The 20,791-nt window shown below is 42.5% G+C and overlaps 2 protein-coding genes across 7 annotated transcripts in view; one reads left to right on the forward strand and one right to left on the reverse strand.

The window, feature by feature from the left end:
* Nucleotides 1-616: 616 nt before the first annotated feature.
* LOC102684742 (cyclin-dependent kinase 5 activator 1) lies at nt 617-12,349 on the forward strand. 5 transcript variants are annotated; one of them, XR_001479559.2, is made up of 4 exons: nt 617-1,611; nt 2,161-3,494; nt 10,602-10,696; nt 12,263-12,349. XR_001479559.2 is itself a non-coding variant. In XM_015357298.2 (2 exons), exon 2 carries the CDS (start codon nt 2,417-2,419, stop codon nt 3,344-3,346), a length of 930 nt encoding a protein of 309 aa, XP_015212784.2. In that variant the 5' UTR covers nt 617-1,611; nt 2,161-2,416; the 3' UTR covers nt 3,347-9,580. The 5 variants fall into 5 exon arrangements, 1 of the variants encoding a protein (XP_015212784.2); XR_001479557.2 differs by lacking the exons at nt 10,602-10,696; nt 12,263-12,349 and adding an exon at nt 6,357-9,580 and having other exon boundaries at nt 2,161-5,097; XR_001479556.2 differs by lacking the exons at nt 10,602-10,696; nt 12,263-12,349 and adding an exon at nt 4,982-9,580.
* A 6,871-nt stretch (nt 12,350-19,220) lies between these two features.
* myo1g (myosin IG) overlaps nt 19,221-20,791 on the reverse strand; it is a 60,541-nt gene continuing 58,970 nt past the window's right edge. For both annotated transcript variants that reach the window (XM_006635750.3, XM_069194989.1), the window contains exon 22: nt 19,221-20,122. In XM_006635750.3, coding sequence (XP_006635813.2) covers nt 19,957-20,122 — 166 coding nt within the window. In that variant the 3' untranslated portion in view covers nt 19,221-19,956. The remainder of the gene's footprint in view (nt 20,123-20,791) is intronic.

Here is a 20,791-nt window from a genome sequence, read left to right on the forward strand (position 1 = left end):
TGTTGTAGTAGAGAATGCATTGTAGTGGAATTTAATGTAAAATTAAATATTTTTACAGTATATGACCGTATATTCCCAGATGCTGAAATATATTTTCCAGAAATATGACAGTATTTTACAACTTAATTTAAAATTAATGTATTTTACTATTAAATATCTTAAGCATATATGTTACATACTATAAAAATCTAGAACATATTTCAAGAAATATACAGGAATAAACAAAATCACAGTTAACATAATTCTGAATACACTACTGTTAAATAACCAGATGGAAGATTTTTTGGGAACATTAAACATTTTGTCGACATATCATTTTATCTTTTAAGATACAAAATAATACATTTTAGATATGTTTCTTCAAATAGGAGGTTGTGAATTCACTTCCTACAGTATATGGAACACGGTAAATAAACCACTTTAGATAAATGCTACTAATAATTGCTGGAGAACCGGCCCACAAAACAGTATGGTTTTAAGACATTTGATGTTCACCAGAATTCGTGGGATGTTGACTAGTGCATGCACAATCACATTATTGCACGTTGTGCGTCTCACACCGTGAGCACATGAGCTGTATCGGAAATGCAGTCTCTTTTTTCCCCCGGCACAGTCAATGCAGCAATCGCACCAGTTTATTCACTGAAGCGGTTGTGTTTTCTAACAGCGTCTAGTGTTTGTCAGATAGGCGTGCACAAGGCTCTGCTTTTTTTCAGCTCGCATCTGCAGCGTCCCTCTCTGCCTCAGTTTCCCACATCGCAAAGTGTCCGCGTGTGTGAGGTCACACGAAGCTGCGGCCGGCGAGGCTGAGCAGCTGAGACGCCGGGGCGAGGAGGAGTCTGGTTGTCAGAAGGAACAGTCTGATTAGCTGCGGAGCGCAGTGTGCTCAGTGGAGGGAAAGAGATTGTCCTAATTTCTCCAGTGCTTGAACACATCAGATGGTGCTTTTAAGATCGGCAGAGACAGGACTCTGCAGCGAGTCACCCTGCCCAGTCGCCACCGCAGTCTTTCGGCGAGAGCCCACACTGAGCTGGGCTCTGCCAGGCTCGCCAATAAATACAATACAAGAAAATGCTCTTTGCAACTGCAAGCAAAGGCGACTGAAACATTTCGGGAGATTTTCTTTTCCTTTTAAGTAATTTAAAGTTTGTGTTTTTTAAAACGTTATTATTTTTTCAGAATTTATTTCACTGATTTCTCAGGCGACCTGGCGCAATATTTGCACCGTACGGGTTTGAGTCTACGCGCAGCGATTTTTTTGTGTGGAATAGGAGGAAGAACAACGAGGATCTGCTGAGTTAACCTCGGTCTTTTTTATTCAAAGCAACGAATGAGAAAAACACGAGTACAATCAGCAAATAAGAGGAGAAAATCGGCTTCAGAGAGGGGAGGCGGTTAGGTGACCGGGGACTTGCGTGCTGCGCGCAGGGTGCCAACTAGGCTCAGATGATTCTCGTTTATTGATTTCGTGCGGGGAAAAAAAGCCCTGTTCGAGTTGATACGATGAATCGTCTTTGTGGTTTTTAACTCCCAACGCAGAGGGGAGTCGGCAAACCAGAACACTGGTCTCTCCAGCCCTTGCTCTCCACCTGAGCTCTCCGTCTTTCACAGGTGAGCGATTTCTTGTTTTCATTGCTGCTTTGGTTGCAGATATTTTCAAGGATCTAAAATTCGGTTGTGCACGTCTTTGATTGCGCCAGCTATGTTGCTGCTAATGCACGAAAAACCAACCACAAGGGTGCAAGAGAACTTAGGTTCATGTACAGAACGGTGTGATGAAATAGCTTTTTTTTTGTCCTCTCGCAATCTGTTGCTTAGTAGCGTGCCTCTTGCGCAGTGGGGTCCAGTCTGTGCTCGTGGCTGGCGGTGTGTTGTTCTGTTGTCCTGCTGGGCCCGAGCAATGACAGTGTTGTAGTGTTGTGCTGTGTGACCTGTAAGAGAGGCTGTGTCTGGTACAATCGGGGCGGAAGGTTAGGGAGGGTAGGTCCCCGCGTTGCTAGCCTGATCAGTTATCGCCAGAGGAACCGCTGGTAACTGCAACTATCACCTTATTTTCATTCAGACCTTATGATTTGCCTCTTCTCATTCGAGATATTTAGCAGACATTATCGTGTACGCAGACCCTGGTGCTGACTATATCCATGTCCTTATTCATTACAGAGAAGCCTGCCCTGTGTTCTACTCCCGGGAATCATCTGGGAAAGGCAATGAATTAACCAGAAGAACTGAGCATTCCTCATGCTGAGGATAAGAGAGATTCTTTATCCCTTTATTTATTTTGTGGAAGCAACAAACCTTTTTTGCTGCTTCTTCTGTTCTTAAAGAAGACTACCGAGAACGCTGGCTCTAACTTTATTTCTGTTCGTTAAACTGAACATACTAAGTGGTACAAACTCGAAGGGGACTCGGTGTAACCATGGGTACAGTGTTGTCACTGTCTCCGGGGTCCAGGAAGGCTGGTTTCTATGATGATGGGCCAGGGTCGCTCAGCCACTATCCCAGCCTGGCAGGCAACAAGTCACTGAGTGTGCAGAAGGAGCGGAGCATCAAACGCCACTCCATGTTCCTGCCTGCACTCACCTGGAAACGCCTGGTCGCCTCCACGAAGAAACGGGGCTCCAAAAAAGCTGGGGTCCCAGGTGGGGGCGGTGCCCTGAACAACAACAACAATTACCAGAAGGATGTCGCCAACCTCAACCACGAGAATGTCAAGAAGTCGCTGTCTTGTGCCAACCTATCCAGCTACGAGGGACAGCCCCTGGCGCCGTTGACAGGCACCCATGGGAAACCCCAGCTCTCCTCCATCAAGAAGGTGTCATCCGGCTACCCTTCAGGGGGCTCACCCAAGCGCGTGATCGTCCAGGCCTCCACCAGCGAGCTGCTCAAGTGCCTGGGCGAGTTCCTGTGCGGCCGCTGTTACCGGCTGAAGCACCTGTCGCCGACAGACCCCATCCTCTGGCTGCGCAGCGTGGACCGCTCGCTGCTCCTGCAGGGCTGGCAGGACCAGGCCTTCGTCACGCCGGCCAACGTGGTGTTTGTCTACTTGCTGTGCCGCGACGTCATCGACGGAGACCTTGTGGCCTCCGAGCACGAGCTGCAAGCCACGCTGCTCACCTGCCTCTACCTGTCCTACTCCTACATGGGCAACGAGATCTCCTACCCGCTCAAGCCCTTCCTCGTCGAGACGGGCAAGGAGGCCTTCTGGGACCGCTGCCTGCGCATCATCGACACCATGAGCGCGAAGATGCTGCGCATCAACGCCGACCCACATTTCTTTACACAGGTGTTTGCGGACCTAAAGAGCGAGGGCAGCCGCGAGGACTACAGCCGGGTGCTGGATCGGTGAGAGGGGGAACGCTGCCTCCCACCTCTTCATCCCACATCTCCTCATCTCACAGGGCCTCTCCCAGTCTTGCACAGCTGCTCCAGGATTCCTCTGAGAGCACGGAGGACAGATCGAGGCAACCCAGGGTTGCTGGTCAGTCATCTAGTTGGTAAAAGCACTTGATTTGGTTGTTTTCTAATCATTCCATCGTCTGTAGACCTGGGCATTCAGACACTTGTGTCTGCTGCTGATTATTGCATCCAAAAAGTATATATATATATGTTTGTTTCTTAAATGTCTCCCTGGGTCTAGCCCACTCACTGTTATGCACCATCTCACATAAATTAGGAATAATGGGCTGGGCTTGCACTATGTATTAGTATAAAAGGAGCCTGGACTATACCTGGTATTAAAACCTAAAAAATCCAGCCACCCTGCGCTTCCCTCTTTCCAGATATCTCCATGTAATTTCATAAGCGACAGCATGTTAATGTGGTTTCCCTTCAGTTTAAAAGATCTCAGCCGGGCTGGTAATTACTAAGTAAAAAAGAGAATTTTGGAGCAGTAGCTCTGGGTTGGCGAGACTAACTCAGATAGGAAGACAGCTACAGGCTGCTCTCTCCCGCATTCAAATTAGAAGACATTACCTGGAAGTGCTCGCTGGGAAAGGGGTTGGCTCACTGTTGTGCACATGCCCAGTTGGCAAGGATCACTACCTCCATTGGTCATGTGTACAAAATCTATAAAAGACCTGACAGTACTTGAAGAAAAGAGTGAACTTTGTAAAAGACATAACTTGTCTGTTCCTCTCTCCGAGATCGATTATCTATTGGTACCGAGTAGTCCTCAACTCTGAGCAGCATTCTTAATTTCCACGCCTGTACAGTTTCTGTGAAGTCACATGTCATTCAATAAGAGAATACAACATTTTATGACAGGAATCTAAAAACTGTTTCCCGATTGGAGAATAATTCAAATCTTTTTTCAGTTACCTGTTGAATTTTCCTCCTCTTCCGAGCAGGAAAAATCCTTTGACATACAGCTATTTGGAAAATTGTTACTTCACTTTGGTGGCGGTGATGTGTTCAAGTTTATTTTTCCAAAAGTCAGCGTAGAGAGCCTTAGTCTCTTTTAGTAACAATCTTTACTTTATTGTTCTGTTATACAGTATAGAGGTGACACTGTGCTGAATCTGTTCATGTTACTCCTTATTGTAAATACAATTTGTTAGATACTTGTATGCCTTGAAATCTGTAAATCAAGACAGAATCACTTAATATGGGTTTAAAGGAAGGAATACTAGTACTCTGAAGCTCATGACAATGTGATTCATGAAAACTAAGAACAGTGGAAATGATAACCGAACCAAGGGGAACTGACCTAGGAACAATATAACCCATCACTCTAGAAAGCTGTAAAGAAGAAAAAGCTTTCAGTGGGAGTTGTGTTCAGCTTTTTGTTTATTAAAGCTCTTATCAATCACTCCCACAGGCTGTGCTGGAGCCACCACCTTTATTTTACATCTAGAATCCCTATATTTTCATCAATGTGCTGCTGATTGATTAAGGATCAATCACATTTCTGAACCCCCCCCCCTTTAGCTTGCCTTGCAGCAAAACATGGCATGTCCCTTCACATGTTCTTCTTCCCTTCAAGGCAGAATAGGAATGAAGTCAATCTGGGCCCCATCTGTGTGAGTCAGCCTGAACTGCAATCTTTGTGATCATGTTGGTAAATAGTGCCTCAGCACACAGCAATGGATTAGACCTGATGTAAGTGGAGAAATATGTTGAAAAAGATTTCTACATTTATTACTTTAAATTCTGCAATGTGTTAATTAGCATCTGCACTACAAATGCATGAATACACGGACACAGCATACAGACAGACAGCAGATGTATCTCGGCTACTACTAAGTTGTTTATGGGCTTGTTCTTCCTATGAGATTTGCATTTTTTTCCACCAAATTATTATAACTGCTGTCCCCTCTGTGAGTCATGTGAGCTTCCCAGCTGTGCCCCATGTCCTTCTGCCATGAAGGAAATCAGATTTGTGCACGTGCTTAGATTTGTGTACATATCGCTGACTGCTGAAGGTTTCCATGACGATCCGGGTGTCCTCAGCAGGGGCAGAAGGAGTGCTGTGAGGACCTAAGTTCTGTCCTGAAGAGATGCATCTTGTGTTTGTAGTTTAATATGGTCTGTGGCACTATGGGTGAAGGTGGTTTGATTGCAGGGACGTGACGGGTTAACATCAGGGATGTGAACAGACACTTCCAATGAAACAGTTAGGTCACCTCCTGTCCTCTGTCATCCTCTCTGGACCACAGACCACTCATGCTGTAAAATGCCTTTTTGTCTCCTTCTGCTGAAATCATGAAACCTTTGCTTGTTCACACTGTAAGCCTTTTAAACTGAATCATGTGATCAAGTGAAACAAGCCCACTTATTGACCCATTTAGATGAAAAAAGATTTGCAGAGTGTAGCCAAATCATTAGCTAGTCTTATATGTATTTCTGAAGGGACAAAATAAAGGGACTCTTGTGCTCTTTTATGCTAATGCTGCAAAGTTGCACAAAATTGCAGGATGCATAACATTAAATGCTATTTCTCTTGTATATATTCACAGTACCTTTCGCAGAATGGGGACCGTTATCTGTTACAATAGCATTGTACAGGAGGACTGGTTTTGAACACACTTCACTGGCAGCAGAGGATGAGACTTGCTCTGTGGAGTTTTGGGGCTTGGGATAGTAGCTGACAGCCAGGGCAGGAGGAGTCCAGGTTCGCACATGTCTGCCTAATGCCGTAATCCCACTGCGGCTTGGCATCTGGAAGGGAACAGCTGTACTGTAGGTGAAGGACTGTATTACTCAAAGGCACCAATAATAATCCTGTCAAGGTCCAAGGTCCAAGGACAGAGTAAAAGAGAAACAAGAGGAATGAGGGATTCAGCTTTCTAACTGAAGCCTTGAAAAGTCCTTATAAATGCTTTTTGGGCAGTAACTTCCTATTACTGTTTTTTTCCTAGGACCATGGCAGGGATGAAGCAAGGAGAGAAACTGGGGGGCACAATGGCTCTTCCTGGCTCATTCAGTACAGTAGAAAAGCTGGTGCACTGGGTTCCTGAGTGATGTCATTGCCGATACACTGGGACCTTTCAGTGTCATGGGCAGGGGGGCTCCTCACAAATACAGGCAGCTCTCACACGAGGCAGAAAACAGCCTGCCTGGGGCTGAATGGCCTTTTCTTATCCCTGACCTTTTACCGTACTGCAGACTGATGCTCTCCCAGCATCCTGGTGCAGTGGCTCTGACATTGCCTGCTTTTGTCGAGGACAGACGGTGCCATCCCTTTGACTTTTATATTTGTAATCTGCATGATTCAGCACAAAAAGACAAAATTTACATATCATTTAGAACCACAGGCAGTATTCAGGACCTAGATATTTAAATGTGGCAAGAGTTATTACAGCTTATATAATGTACTGATTCATGGGGATGCCCCAAATGCCCCTCTTGTTGTCAAGCATCCTGTTCTCCCAGACATCCCAGGGCGTAGTAATGATGTGTGGTGCAATATTACAAGATTTAATGATGCCATTTGATTTTCAGTTTTTGGATCTTACCCTTACATGTATATCACAAGAGTAGTGGTGCAAATGACATTGAAGGAGAGTGTTTGTTTCTGTGGGGGCTGCATGTTCACTGAGGCACAGAGACAAGGAAGCAGCAGGCTGGGCTCCCAGTAGGCTGTGTGTGTGGGGTGGGGGGTGGGTGGGGAGTAGGGAATTGGCAGACTGTAGCTGGGCCCAGGTGCTTCCAATAACTCTTCCGCACACAGGCGACACTCCCCTCCAACTGGTCCCAGCATAGTGAAACAACATAACCTCAAAACCTCAAAAAATAAGGTCTTCTGTTTTCTAAATCATATGGAATTATTTATTGTTTTGAGAGACTGATTTAAATAATTGGACTCTGGTACATCAGTTTCATGAAGGTCTCTACACCAGGAGCTGCAACGGTACTTGCACTGAAGGAGTCAAAGCTGTGTGTTGCCTGAGGTACACTGGGAAAGATCTCTGTCTTACAGTGTTGATACATCTATGACATCTGTTTTTTTTTGTGTTTGGTTTTGTAGACTTTCGGGTAGATGTGGTCATTCTCTGGTTTGGAGCCTTAAAAATGAATCCGTTCATTTTTGTTTTCTCTTCTTCTACTCCTGCAACATGGTACACGTTTCAAGATCACACAGGGCATCTTTTGTAGCAGTCTGTGTCAGTTTTTGGTTTATGAGCTGCAGGCTCCAAGTGCTGGGTATTTCATGTTCATTAACTTATTTTTATAGCTGGAATAGCTGTAAAATGTGTCTGCTTTGTTTTGCTTGAGCCGGTTAGTTTTCACTGGAGCCTGTAGCTCATAAACTCTGAAATGGATCACAAAGCTACACAGTAGGATATTGCTGCCATCTCTAAAGCTACAAACATGCAACATGATTCATTTCAGTGTTCTGCCTTAGGAAAGGCTCTGCTTTGTTCTGAGTTCTGTAGTCGTAAACAGACTCCCATGACTGTTGAATAAGTGCAGAAGGAGGAGGGGGTATATTACTTTTTTAAAAAACATACATGTCTCTTGACCGGCCATTGCTCTGTGAGTTGTGGTGGCATGGGTTTTGCTGCTATGTTCCTGTCAAACTGAACAATAATCTTCAGTGTGTGCTACGCACATCTGTGTACGTACAGACAGCAAGTACTGTTGTAAATAATTATGTTGCTGTGTAACAAATAAATGCACTCAAAAAACTAGAAACCTACGCGATGTCTTGCTACTGTGGTGGTGTGCATGCTGGCAGCATCATTTGATAGGTATTTTTTATGTTTCTGTAGTTTAAATCAAAAACAGAGATTTTTGTTTGTTGAAAAAAAATGCACTGGTTCATCCCTTTTTGGGGAGTTTTCTTGTTATCAGTATTATTATTGTTGTTATGATTCTATTATTGTATTCCTGTTGTTAAATTTGTGTTTGCCAGGACAAGGTGGAATTTGCTATTTTTTTAACATTTTTATTTTTCATCTTGTCTTGTGAGGCTTGAAATCTTAAAGCATGTGAGCTTCGACCAATGGCAAAGCTGTTTCAAGAACTTCAGTGCATATCAGATGTACATACGTACATGTTTTTATAATGTATGAAACTCCGAATTTAGAGGGCTGGAAATCAGTTTGTCCCGAGCTGAGATCACCCACAAGTAACAGAAACAGCAATCTAGTTAAGGGATAGACAGATGCCCCAAACTCTGTGGGACGATAAATACATGAAAAAAATGGAAATGCTAAAGAATGTGAGAGCTGACACAGGACAGGATGCACTTTTCGGTGACCTGGGAACTGGTGACGTCTCAGTGATTAACACTGGAACCTCCAGCAGCCCTATTTTTCTGCAGCCATTGCATAAAAATGTTGCAAAAGGTCTGCTGCTTTTCAAAATCAGCTTGTAAAGACATACTGTAGAAGTAGGAAACATTCTTCTTTAAAACTCTAACGCGCAATATTAAGAAAGAAGATTCCTGGTCAAGCACAAACTGGCACAACAAAAAGAAGACCAATTAAAATATTAAATATATTGGAGCAGTTTTTTTCATATCAATATTAAAAAGTCAAACATTTTCTTTTATGCCATACCAAGAAACATCAAATATGAAAACTTCAGATTAAAGATTGGTTCCTCTTAGTTGTCCACAGATTATCCCAGGTCTCTTCAGCTTTTATAACAACATAGAACTATTCAAACCACTACTTAGGCACTTGTATGTAGCAGATTGTCACAGATTGTCAGAGAACTGTGTGGCTAATTACCACAGCAGCTTTCCTACTTTCACAGTGCTTTCTATCCCTGGTCTGTGTATAATTTATGTTAGCATGGTGCTCACCTGTTCCTGTCCTGCCTCTCAGCTGTCCCATACTGTGAAATCTGTGGACAACCTGTTAATCAGCTCGTTGTTGGCTCTAACCATGGACTCCAGGACCAACTCAGTCTTATTTCTAAGTGGACCCGCAGAGCTGCTTTCTATGGTTAACTTGTCATCAGCCATGATAATGATGAAAATGCTGAGAAATACTTAGAGTGACTTTGTAAAGCCACCTTTTTTTTGTTGTTGAAAAAGCACTTGAAAAAACAAAAAATTCTGTCTTTTTTTGTTATTGCGTTTCAATGCAAATGTCCTTTTTTTGTTACTATTCAATAAAGTGTTGAGACATGAGTATCTCCTTCCTGTTGTGTAAATTGTGGTCAGTGACTTGCACCAGTGCGGGACCTGTGCAATCAGCACTGAGCTCAGTACTGCAGTAGCCAACACCAAGCCACAGTACTGCAGGGAAACAAACATGAGTATCTAAAGCCCTGGCTTTGTCTATCATCAGGGTGTAACGCAGTCAAGCGTAAGGTTAATCTTTAAATGTAAAAGACGGTGGACCGCACCTCTTTTGGGACGTTAGTTCATTTTATCAGCAGTGCTCTCAATGAGTAGGAAACCTGTAACCAGAAAGAAGCCAATATCTACAAGCACTAGGAGTGCATGGGGTGCTATACGTGCAGAGAGAAGAACAATCCACAATTTTCAGGGCTACGCATTGGTAGACAACAATGAAAACAAGGGGTCACAGGCAGTGATGTCACTGCATGCTGCAAGTGTCCGAGGCAGTCAAATAATAAACATCATAATTCATTTCAATGTTGATTGGGCAATAAGCTCCTTAACTAATTGAAATAGCTCATAGAACAAGTAACAAACTGGTTGTAACAAAATAGGAAGGCTTGAGATTTGGCTACGATCGGTACAGGCATCTAGATTAACTTGCTATTTGTCATCTCTTTCAACTAGTATTTCTGTCAGACTGTGGCATCGAGCTCAGGCAGCCACTGACGTGCCTGTGCTATATTTGGGAGTGCTCAGGTACTAGCCTTCTAAGGAAGAGTCAATCCATGGGCCTTCACAGTTTCTTACACAAAGAGGGCATTTGTTTTTCTGCTTTGCATGTCTCTGAAATCCCCCAAAAAGCTTCCTAACAATAGTGTGAGATATTTGTGCAAGTTCATTAATTGGGAAGAAGAAAATGAGCCAGACTCTTGCCTCTGTCCTTTTCCTTCTGCCTCCAGTACAGATTTGTTTCCTGCATGCGTATTTATAATCACAGCATTCTGTACTCTTTCCCTGTCCCATATTAAAGCACATTCACCCCAAACTTCGAGCCTGAGCTTAAAATTTCACTTTGTTTCTACAGTGCCTGCAAGCCACAGTACGATGAGGGTTTGTACATCTGGCAGCTCTGAGAACCCCTTTCAGAGACAAGTCTCTTCTCAGGACAGTACTTGAAAGGTGAGGAAGAGGTGTCAGAATGGATCATCACACTGCCTTGCACTCTCCTGCAGGCACTTCTAAATAAAGGGCCTACAAATGGCAGTCTGTGCCAGCTGCGAGTCCTCTGTCAGGTAAAATATAGCCAAAACAAAAGTGATTGGGCTGCCTAAGAAGGAATCAATGTCTGTAGATCCAGTGAAAAAGAAACAAAAATCAGTTTTAGGGGGTCTGGAAAACCACCATTATTTAGACTTGGCAAAGTGTAGCCGCTGTCCATCTTGAATCTAAGTCTTAAGCCATGACTTCTCAATAACTAGAACAATAGTGGACCCTGTTTCTGTGTTACTTTTTTCATTGAGATTTCATAGTTTTTTGCAGTACGTCCCTACAGATTACATTGATCTTTGCTGTATGAACATTGGATCACTTAAGTAATTGAGATAAGCCTTTGTGTCTCTGCTGGACAAGGGATAGACCCCTGACCTAGTGACAAGGAATAGGTGTACCTAGGATTCAGTGTTATTGCAAAGAGTATGAATAGGGTGTCAATTTCAAGGTGCAGGAGTTTTGAGATTTATGTGCCTGTCTCACAGTTCAGAGCTAATCCAGACTTCGGTCACTATGAGACCCCTTTTTCCCCTCCCAATACAATCCAGCCTCAGAGTCTAATTTTAAATGCAGAATTTGAATCAGGGCTTAACCAATTAGACAAATTAATTTAAGCAGCTAGAACAAACAAAGAAACCCAGGTTGACTAAGGTCCAGAGATAGGCGCTGTCAGAGGGACTAAATCACAAGCTACAACCAAGCCTGTCTCAAGGGAGTCTGTCTCCTTCAGGTTTCTGCGAGTGTCAGTGTACATCAGGGTCTTATAGGCTCTACAGGAGTCCCTGGTTGATACCTTGGGTTTTATACTGCTCACACCAAAGAACATAGGAGGCTGATTGCTCACCTAGCTGTTCATAGATTTACACAGAGCTCCGATATATTCAAGACGGGCTGCCTTGACAGAACAGAAATAACCTGCATGCAGCATTAACAACGGCATTTAAAAAAATTAACAACGGCATAAAAAAAATTAAAAATAAACAGAGTTTAACGACAGGAAATTGATTCCAGTTGTCAGATCACGTATAGACAAGCATGGCTGTTATCTGGTAGCCTGTTCTTGTGTCATACAGAGTCTGCGACTCTCTGCCTTTGCTTCTGGACTGTGAACCTCAAGTGCTCTTGTGTGACACTTCTCGATATAGCAGTGTCTGTGCTCCACTCACTGTCGGACAGATGACAGTGAGTCACCACAAGGCAGCCAGGCTAGAATCACTCTCTCTTTTCCCACTTTCAGCCTTGCGCATCTACTTCTCCCTATCTCAACAATATTGTGGTCTGTCTCTTTCCTGTGAACTTGCGTGTGAAGCACAAAACACAAAAATGGGGGGATTATACTTATACAAGGTCAGGACTGGGGTTGTGTATAGGGATGTGCTATTTGATACTTCAATAGCCATTTATTCTCCTGGAGAGTTTTTAAATAGAAGGACTGGAAATGGTTTCATTTGTCTTTTGCTTGTGCTTGATTCACAGGGGAGAGATAAAGAGCAGAGAGAGGGGAGAAAGAAGGACAAGAGTAGGAAGGTATGATGACTGACAGTCCACTCTGGCAGATGGTCAGTACATAAGATATCTCCTCGCTGACCTCACACGTTGGTGCCAACCTTTTCTTTCAACCTTTGAGCGCCAGACAAATGCAATAGCGTCCAGCATACAAACCTTTCCAGATCAATGTGTGGTTAGTTTTGTTTTTTAAATTAAAAATCACTTTCAAAAGAATAACTGTCCATATGTTCTGAGCTGGCAAAGTAGGACTATGCAATGTCAAGATACAGAGTGAGGAGGTGAATATATAGTAGAAAATAGGATGTGAAAACAAGTGGAGCTTCTGTGATCTATGCAATGACATTGCAATTATACTGTCCTGCATCCGGGAGATTCAAGTGAAAACTAGATCTAATACTGGTGCTTAGATCTAAGCAATGAAGTTGTTTCCAAGAGATTTTGCTTCAGCACCAGGTCTACATACAGTAACCAGTTCAGGCAGTTCTGTCACACTCTGAAATGAAATGCTTGAGAGACTTATAAAACGTTTTTGTTTTCTTGTTTTTCTAATTTACTTTTTTGTTGTGTTTCCTTCCGATACAGAATTAGATATATCCTATGAACCCAATGCACAATTTGGCAGCTACAGTATATCCTTGTCAGTCCCTGATTATACGGTCCTTTGAGTACGTAATGCTGGCAAGGGAGTAGAATGGAGGCCAGAAGTCACTGATATAGCAAGACAGTCTAGTAGTTCTCTATTATTAACAAAAGCTGTACAGAGATGTCCAAGAAAAAACACTAAGGTGTTTGAAGATCATTGTAGAAGCAGAGCGACATGATAGGAGTTTTTCTTGTTCTAAAATTTGTGAAGAAAAGCTGTGCTTTAAACAAACAATTTGGTGAATGGGCATCAACTTCTGAAATTACAAGGATCATGTGCAATCTGGTATTACTGAGATGTGCTGCCATTTTCTCTATTTGCTAATATTTTTAGCATTAAGGGTGTAGTGTGCTCTCTGAATGAACCAGTTCTGTAGGGTTTGGGCATTTACTGGGACAATTATTAATTGTAGCAGTAAATCACAAAATTGATTCTTTTGATGGCTTTAGAATCCAACTGTGCGATATAACTCAAACAACGCACACACACAGGTACTAATACACGAGGATACATTTATTAATACATAAAATATGCATGTAAACCTAACAGATCTTATCGAGAGGGTTATCAGAATACAAAAAGTATATATTCAGTCAGTTACGAAGTGTTATACATATCAAGAGGACATACGTTCAGTATATCATTCATTTAGACCGTTTCATAAAGTGAACTTGGTTACAACTTCTACATTAGATACTGAAAATAACTACATAACTCTTAGGAATTAAATTGATATCAACTGGTTGGGATAACAATTGAATTCTCGAGCTGAAATGCAATGCAATTCTCAAGTTGAATACTCATCCAATCTCTGGGGATTTAGATCTCCTGCGGGCTCTCTGGCTCCGTGCCAGGCTGTGCTGTGCTGCTTGCGACAGTGCGCTGCTGATGCTCACTGACCAGCTAGTTAGTGTTGGCTTTAACTAGCAAAGTTGTGCATCCCAGCAAGTCAGGAAGAGGACCGGTTCGTTCCTGATGAAGCACTAGTTCTGAATAGTGATTCAGCTATCCACAGTTCCGACCTGTTCATGAGGCTTGCTGCTGATGCTAACCTCGGGTGGATCCTCTGGTTACTCTCTGGCAACCTCCGCTCTAGACTCTTAGAACAAAAGAAAGTTCTGGCACTTGGACACACTGGCCGTTCCGTGGTTGTCCGGGCTGAGTCTCAGGATGGTCAGGAGGTGCACTGCGAGAATGTCCTGCCCTTGGGAGCCTTCTGCTCCTGGGCTGTCCTGCCCTGGAATTCTCCTTTGAATTCCCTTTAGAAAAGTCCACAAAATTCTCCTGCTGGAAAAGTCCACTACAGGCGCTCTGTGTTGCCTGTTTTTACCTGGAGGAACTTCAGCTCGTTTATTGGCTGAAAGTTCCATGGGCATCAGAGTCCCACATGGGTTACTCTGCCCTACCAGTCCTTGATTGGTTGATCAAGGTGAGATATGAGTCACTTACTCCTGACACCTAGGAATGCAGTCCAGATGTCCATCTGGCACTCCCTAGACAGATAGGTGCCAATGGATGACCATTGATCATGATAGCCAGGCTTAGCTAAGTGCATCCCCCTTTGGGAGCTGTCCCTTATCAAAAGAAAACATCTTTAAATCAGCCTGCATGAATAGCTTCTCTGTGGCTGCACCACAGAGATGAACAGAGAGATGGGGCCTCATTTGGGAAAGCTCAGCAACACTTAATTCTTTCTTATTAATAAGCCTCACCACTACAAGGGAGATGTGCTGAAGCTCTGTACTTCAATCCTAAGAGAAGATACCCAAACCACAAGACTTTTAAGTCATGATTATGTAGTGTTTTAAAACCAATTGCAGAAACCAGCAGGTTTTAGAGTAGTGGTGGACAGTCCTGGTCCTGTAGGGTCAGTGTGTCTGTAGGTTTCCTAGCTCTCTTCAAGAAGCTGTGAAATTGGTCACTTTAAACCAACAATAAGTTACTGTATGTTGTTAAGATCTGAGCTGGAATGAAACCCTGCAGACACACTGGCCCTCCAGGTCTCTGAATTTCTTCACTTGATTTAGAGAGCTTTGTGTAATACAGCAGTCTTATTTCTTTTTTAAAATACAGGCTTCAACAAAATACATTTCTAGCTGGCATTATTCACGATGGAACTTCACTTGTTTTTGATACTTCCTTTATGTAAAGCAATATCCTGTGAAATGAAAGCATTTCAAGGGTCATGCACCTGTTTACTCTCCACATAGTGTGAAGATGCAAATCTTAGTTGTATACACTAAATACTTTTTCCTTTTAATTTTTCATTCTCGGTGTAGCAGAGAAACTCTGGATTTGCTGATGAAACTCAACATGGACCTTTTTGTTTCTAATTAAATGGGATTCAGCATGGCTATGGATATTGCCATTACTGGCTGCATTAAGAAAAACAGAGTATAATTCAAATATTTTTCCTTTTGCCTACACATGCTCTGAATAAGCTCCTTGATGAAGCATCTGCATGTGATGTTGGAACCGTTTGGTGGTAATCAAACCTAAAAAACATAGCAATCATTATATCGGTTTATGTTATCATGGGGAATCTGACATTTCCATGGTAAAGGACTATGACAATATACTGACCAGTATTCAAAATGTAACATAAAAGTTTCTGACATTGCTCTTAAATTGTACAGTTCTTACCTTACTGATCGCCAACACTTTATATTTCTTGGGTATTTCAGTTCTGATGTTGGGTTTGATAAATCTGGTGTTCCTCAGGACTCAATACTGGATCCTCTACTATTCAGTATTTACATGTTCTAACATGGTCAGCTGTTTAGATCACATGGTCTGAGTGATCATTTGGTGTCGACTTTAAAACCCTTACTGTATGCTCACCTGTAGGGCTCTATATGGCTTAGCACCTCAGTGCCTGATAAGTACTACCCAGCTTTCAACGTTCAATTGTCTGACTCAGGTCTCCTTTTTGTCCCCCAAGCTTGCTTATATTCTATGGGTGACATGACCTTCTCTTGCTATGCCCCAGAGCTCTGCAATTCTATCCCCAAGGATATCAGAGAGACATGTTCTGATCCAGACTCAAAGCCTTCTTCTTCGGAAAGGTTTTTAGTTAACTGAAGTTTGTGTCTTCCCCTTGTATCTTGTACTGCAATCAAAACCCTTGTTTTTTATTGTACTATTTTATCTTTTATCATTGTTTTTAAAATGTGTTATTATTATCAGTGGTAGTAAAAGTAGTAGTTCAGGTGGGTAGCTGCATCAGCATGTGTAGGAATAAGCCTTTTACTTGTTCCAGTAGTAGTAGTTTTGATCAAAGCTCCAAGTTGCTACTTGTTAATCTGCTCTTAATGACATGTGCTGTATCAGGCACAGGCAAGGAACATGAAAGAATGAGCAATATTTCACCATCTAAACACTGACATTCACCAATATTTTTGTTGCATAAAAGATTACGTGTTTCTTCAGGTCTCTTGCAGAGTACGAGGTCAGTTTCTTCCTCATTCTATAGTAAATTAGTCAAATAATTCATAAAGTGAGCCATGCCTTGACCTGTACACTGTTCAGTTGGTTTAAAATCAGATGGATGCTAAAACTGTTGTTATGTTGTTTTATTATAGTTAAAGGTCTGAGAATTGCTTCATAATATCCTATGTGTGGTTCTCTTCATTTACTGTTTTCTCAGTTGTATTGTTTAAGTTGACTTCTCATTTTGTGACATTTTTAAATCAGGACTGGGAACCAAACTGCACATACATATGCAAAGCATACACAGACAATGTATACAACGAAATATATATATATAAAGAATATACAGGATATATAAATATATATGTATAAAGAAAATGTATACAAAGACTGGCAAGTAAAGAATAGTACTTTTCCAAGTTCTTCATTTTGATTGAAGTTTTAATCATTCACCTAAAGTGACCAGCTTGTCTCAGGATTAAGAATTTGACACAACCTGTAACACCTGCTTAAAGAAGAGCCCTGAAAGCCTGTTTTGTCAACTCAGATCCTGAACAAAATGCATGGTCATCAACCATGTGCACTCCTGTGTGACAGCAACTTTCTGTATTTCAAAAGAGACTGTGTGTTGTGGAAGAGGTCACTGAGTAAAGCATTCATTATCTGCAGGGTTGTCTTAAACAAGCCTTGCAACACAGCCCAGGTGGTTTATCCCAGCTCTGGCAGGAGATTAAAACAGAAATCCTTACAAGATCTGTACATTCAGAAAGGCTCAGGCATTTATAGAAACATGGTCTAGGGCAGGAAAATACGAAGGTGGATGCAGATTAGTCCTCTCTTAATTCATCTCTGTGCGTAGCATCAGTGGATATGCTGATTCACAGACTCTGACAGGCCTTACTGATGTTAGAAAAAAATTATGAATAGGTTACTTAGATATAAATATACATGCATATATGAATGAGCACATGGATTTTCATAGTTATTAAAGGAATTTTGTTACTATGGTGTGTTAGGAATTGTGTCTATAACTGTAATATCTAGTGCACTCACTTAGAAATAAAACAGAAGAGTCACGGAGGAGCAGAAGCCCTTGATCTATTTTTAGATACGTTGGAGATTTAAAACAGTGAGAAAAGAAATAGCTGTTGCCGCTTTAGTGCCTAGCAGCCAAAATAAAACAAAACATAAAAGAGAATTCCTTTTATGGAACACCATGAATCTTTAACGAAAACTGTTCTCCTTTTTCAGGGAATCCTCTCCAGTGCTCCCAGTTCAAATGAGAATAATCGCTACAATACTGTACGGTGCCAGGCTGCCCAGTGAACCAGACTATGATAAACGGGAGACCTTCTTCAGTGAGCTGTCTTTGGGCTCCAGGACAGCAAACAACGCAAGGCACTCAGGCCATTTGACAGATGCTCACACCTTGAAACTATACACTACTCTTGCCACCTTTTCTTTTTAAAATGCTGACAGATCATTTGGGACAAACTACAGAGACACATGCCTTCTGTTCATTCATCCATTTTCAGTAGCCTCTTCCTTCTCAGAGCATTGTGGTGAGCTGGAGCCTCATCCAGGTGGCAAAGGGCAAAGGACAGGATGGGACAGCACACACTCTAACAGTTCCTCACACAAGCACTGGAGGGGCAATTCGAAAATGCCAGTTAACCTAACCAGCAGCATGTCATTGAACTGTAAGAGTAAACCAGAGTACCTGGGGAAGGCCCACCTGGACATGGGGAGAACAAGCCCATTCCACACAACAGGAGTCCCAGTTCTGGGGTCTGGAGTCCAGTATGGAATCCAGATCCCAAGAGCTGTTACTAAGGCAATAAAGCAAACTGCCATGTCATCATCCTGTCCCAGAGCAACATATTTCTTTATTTCATTTGATTCAATGTCAAGTGACTTTCTTATCGCTGTATTTGAAGTTCTCTTTCATTTATGCTTTAGAGCACAGTGCTGCACAATATGTTTCCCATCTCAAGCAACTACGCACACCATACCGTGGTATACTCCCTCCCATTGTATACTGGACACTTTTGCACACACCCTTGTCCCCGGCAGTGCCAGCACTGTGCGAAATGACCTTCGGGCATCAGATGGCTCTGTTACCAAGAGGACAGCTGCCAAAATCCCTGTTGTTATGAAGTATTTCTCTTTGCTGGAACAACTAACAGCTGCATTTGAAGGTGACATGAATGTCTTCATATACTTCTATATACTGTATAAAGGGGTGAAAATGTAATAGCTAGAAATTCTATTGCTTTGAATTTCAACTGAAATGTTGACTCTTATAATGGCAGATACAGTAACAAACCTTCCTAGGACAGTTAGGCAGAAACTTCATTTCTGATACGTGATAAGGTACCAACTGTGTGATGTGCAGACAGCTGGATCCTTGCTGAACCAACCATTATACTTTCTTCAAGCTCATATCCAGCTGAAGGATTATACAGTAAGGGAAAAAGCAGCCATGTCAGCAGTGGCAGCTTGGGCAGAAATGTTACCTGATACTCCAGGACTGTGTGGGTGGGAGATGATCTTCACACCCCTAGACCAATCCAGCTGGCTTTTGCAGGGTGTTAAATGCTAATGAGACAAAAACGTCCATCACCCAGGCTGAGAAATCAGATGCTTGCCCCAAGGCAACATGGGCTGAAAAGGATCAGTACTATAGCTTTGCACTGACCATTTTCTTCCTGTGAAAAATCAGATCTGCCAACCTAGCAGTTACTGTATATCTGTCCTCCAGCTGTCTGGAGCAACACTCACAAGCTGCCTTTTATCTAAACATTGGATAAGGCTGTTTCAAGTCTAAAAATCTGCCACACATGCATGCTAAGCTGAATTAAAAATTACTTTATTGACAAATAAAGTTACATCAAATACTTAACATCAAATATTAGACAATCAGAGAACCTGCTGCCAATACACAATTATTGCCATATTTTTTCTTCAGTATAACTTTATACAGCATAAAAGTAGATTTTAATTTCCCTACATGTCTGTTTGTCTGGAATGATAGCAGGTAAGCAAAAGCAGGCCCTAGGAAATGGCAGGTGTGGAAACAGAATGAAGCCTTTGTCAGGCTTATGTTTAGTAATATACTGTATTTACACATAGTCAAGTACAGTGTATTTATATTTTATGTAACAGGAGCAAAGTTGATATGAATCTCAAATGGAGCAAAACCTAACAAGACTGAAAACGGGTCAGCATTTCACTGACTTTTGTGCAATAATACTGTTTCCACTGAGAGACTAACCACATGTCCTTCTTGGTACCCCTCCCAGTAGTGGGGTTTTCCCTGTGTGAGCTTCGCTGTTCTCTTGAGCGCATCTCTCCAGCTCTTCAGCATCAATCCGGAGTTAAGCCAGCAGCTGAATGCATCGATTGACCAAGGTCTCTTAGCTTCCGTGGCTATGCTATGGCCAGGCTCCAGTGACACTGCCACAGTACAGTCAGAGCTCAGTGTACAGTTTCCTGGAGAGCAGGTCCTGCAGATGTGAGTGGAAGTGCAGCAGCCGTGCGCAGTGCTTAACTGGAGAAGCCTGCTCTGCAGCGTCACCCGGGTTGAAACTTAGCAGGCTGGCAGCAGAAGTGTGAATCCGTCTCGGCTCTTCCGGAAATCTGCAATAGACTGGCCGCCACTCTTGCTTTCCACAGTGACGGTCTTCTGTTTTCCACGCATGTGGAGCTGGATGACCGAGCTGCGGACATTGACCTGGAGAGGCTTCTGCTTCACTCTGTAAAACAGCGCAGCACACAGTATTCACCCAAACTGTTAACCACACTCCAGTGTTCACAACAGTGGTAATCCTGAATTTCTCAAGTCTCCAGTTACAGGAGGTAGGCCTACGTGTACTTCGCTTCAGTACAGTGATGTAACCCCACAGCTGTATTGTACAGCTGACATCTGCCACATACCACTCACTTCCTGTGAATGACAGTGACCTCTCAGCCCAAATGTCAAACATGACAACACAGGCATTTCCTACTACACTCTCTCTTTAGAGATCTGGCCAGGCTTTTTCAGAGCTGTAACTTCACTTGTATCTGTGTTTTTTAAAACCCTTTTAGAGTTTCAATGTACTCTTTTCCATGTGTGAGTTCCACCTGTGAGTTCTGTACCATATGTGAACGAATGGCATCTGCAAACACACTGGACTGAAAATACTGTGTATACTCGAAACAATGGAAAATGTGGGTATTTAACATAAATTCATTTTCGTGTACATTGTACAAATACATACTGTATAGTATCATATACAAATACATTATCAGCCTTTTGTGTAGAAATGAAATTTAAACTAATGCAGTATTATATTGACGTGCTGCAATGATTTTAGTTGTTATGCAACCCATCAGAAAGTGTCACACTGCCACAAAACCTACAGTACATAAGTACATATGGG

This window comes from Lepisosteus oculatus, chromosome 10 (assembly GCF_040954835.1).
Source record: "Lepisosteus oculatus isolate fLepOcu1 chromosome 10, fLepOcu1.hap2, whole genome shotgun sequence".
In the NCBI taxonomy this organism is placed as follows: Eukaryota; Metazoa; Chordata; class Actinopteri; order Semionotiformes; family Lepisosteidae; genus Lepisosteus; species Lepisosteus oculatus.

Excerpts from the sequence above, each read along its gene's own strand:
- LOC102684742 (XM_015357298.2), top strand. The coding sequence starts at position 2,417 with ATGGGTACAGTGTTGTCACTGTCTCCGGGGTCCAGGAAGGCTGGTTTC.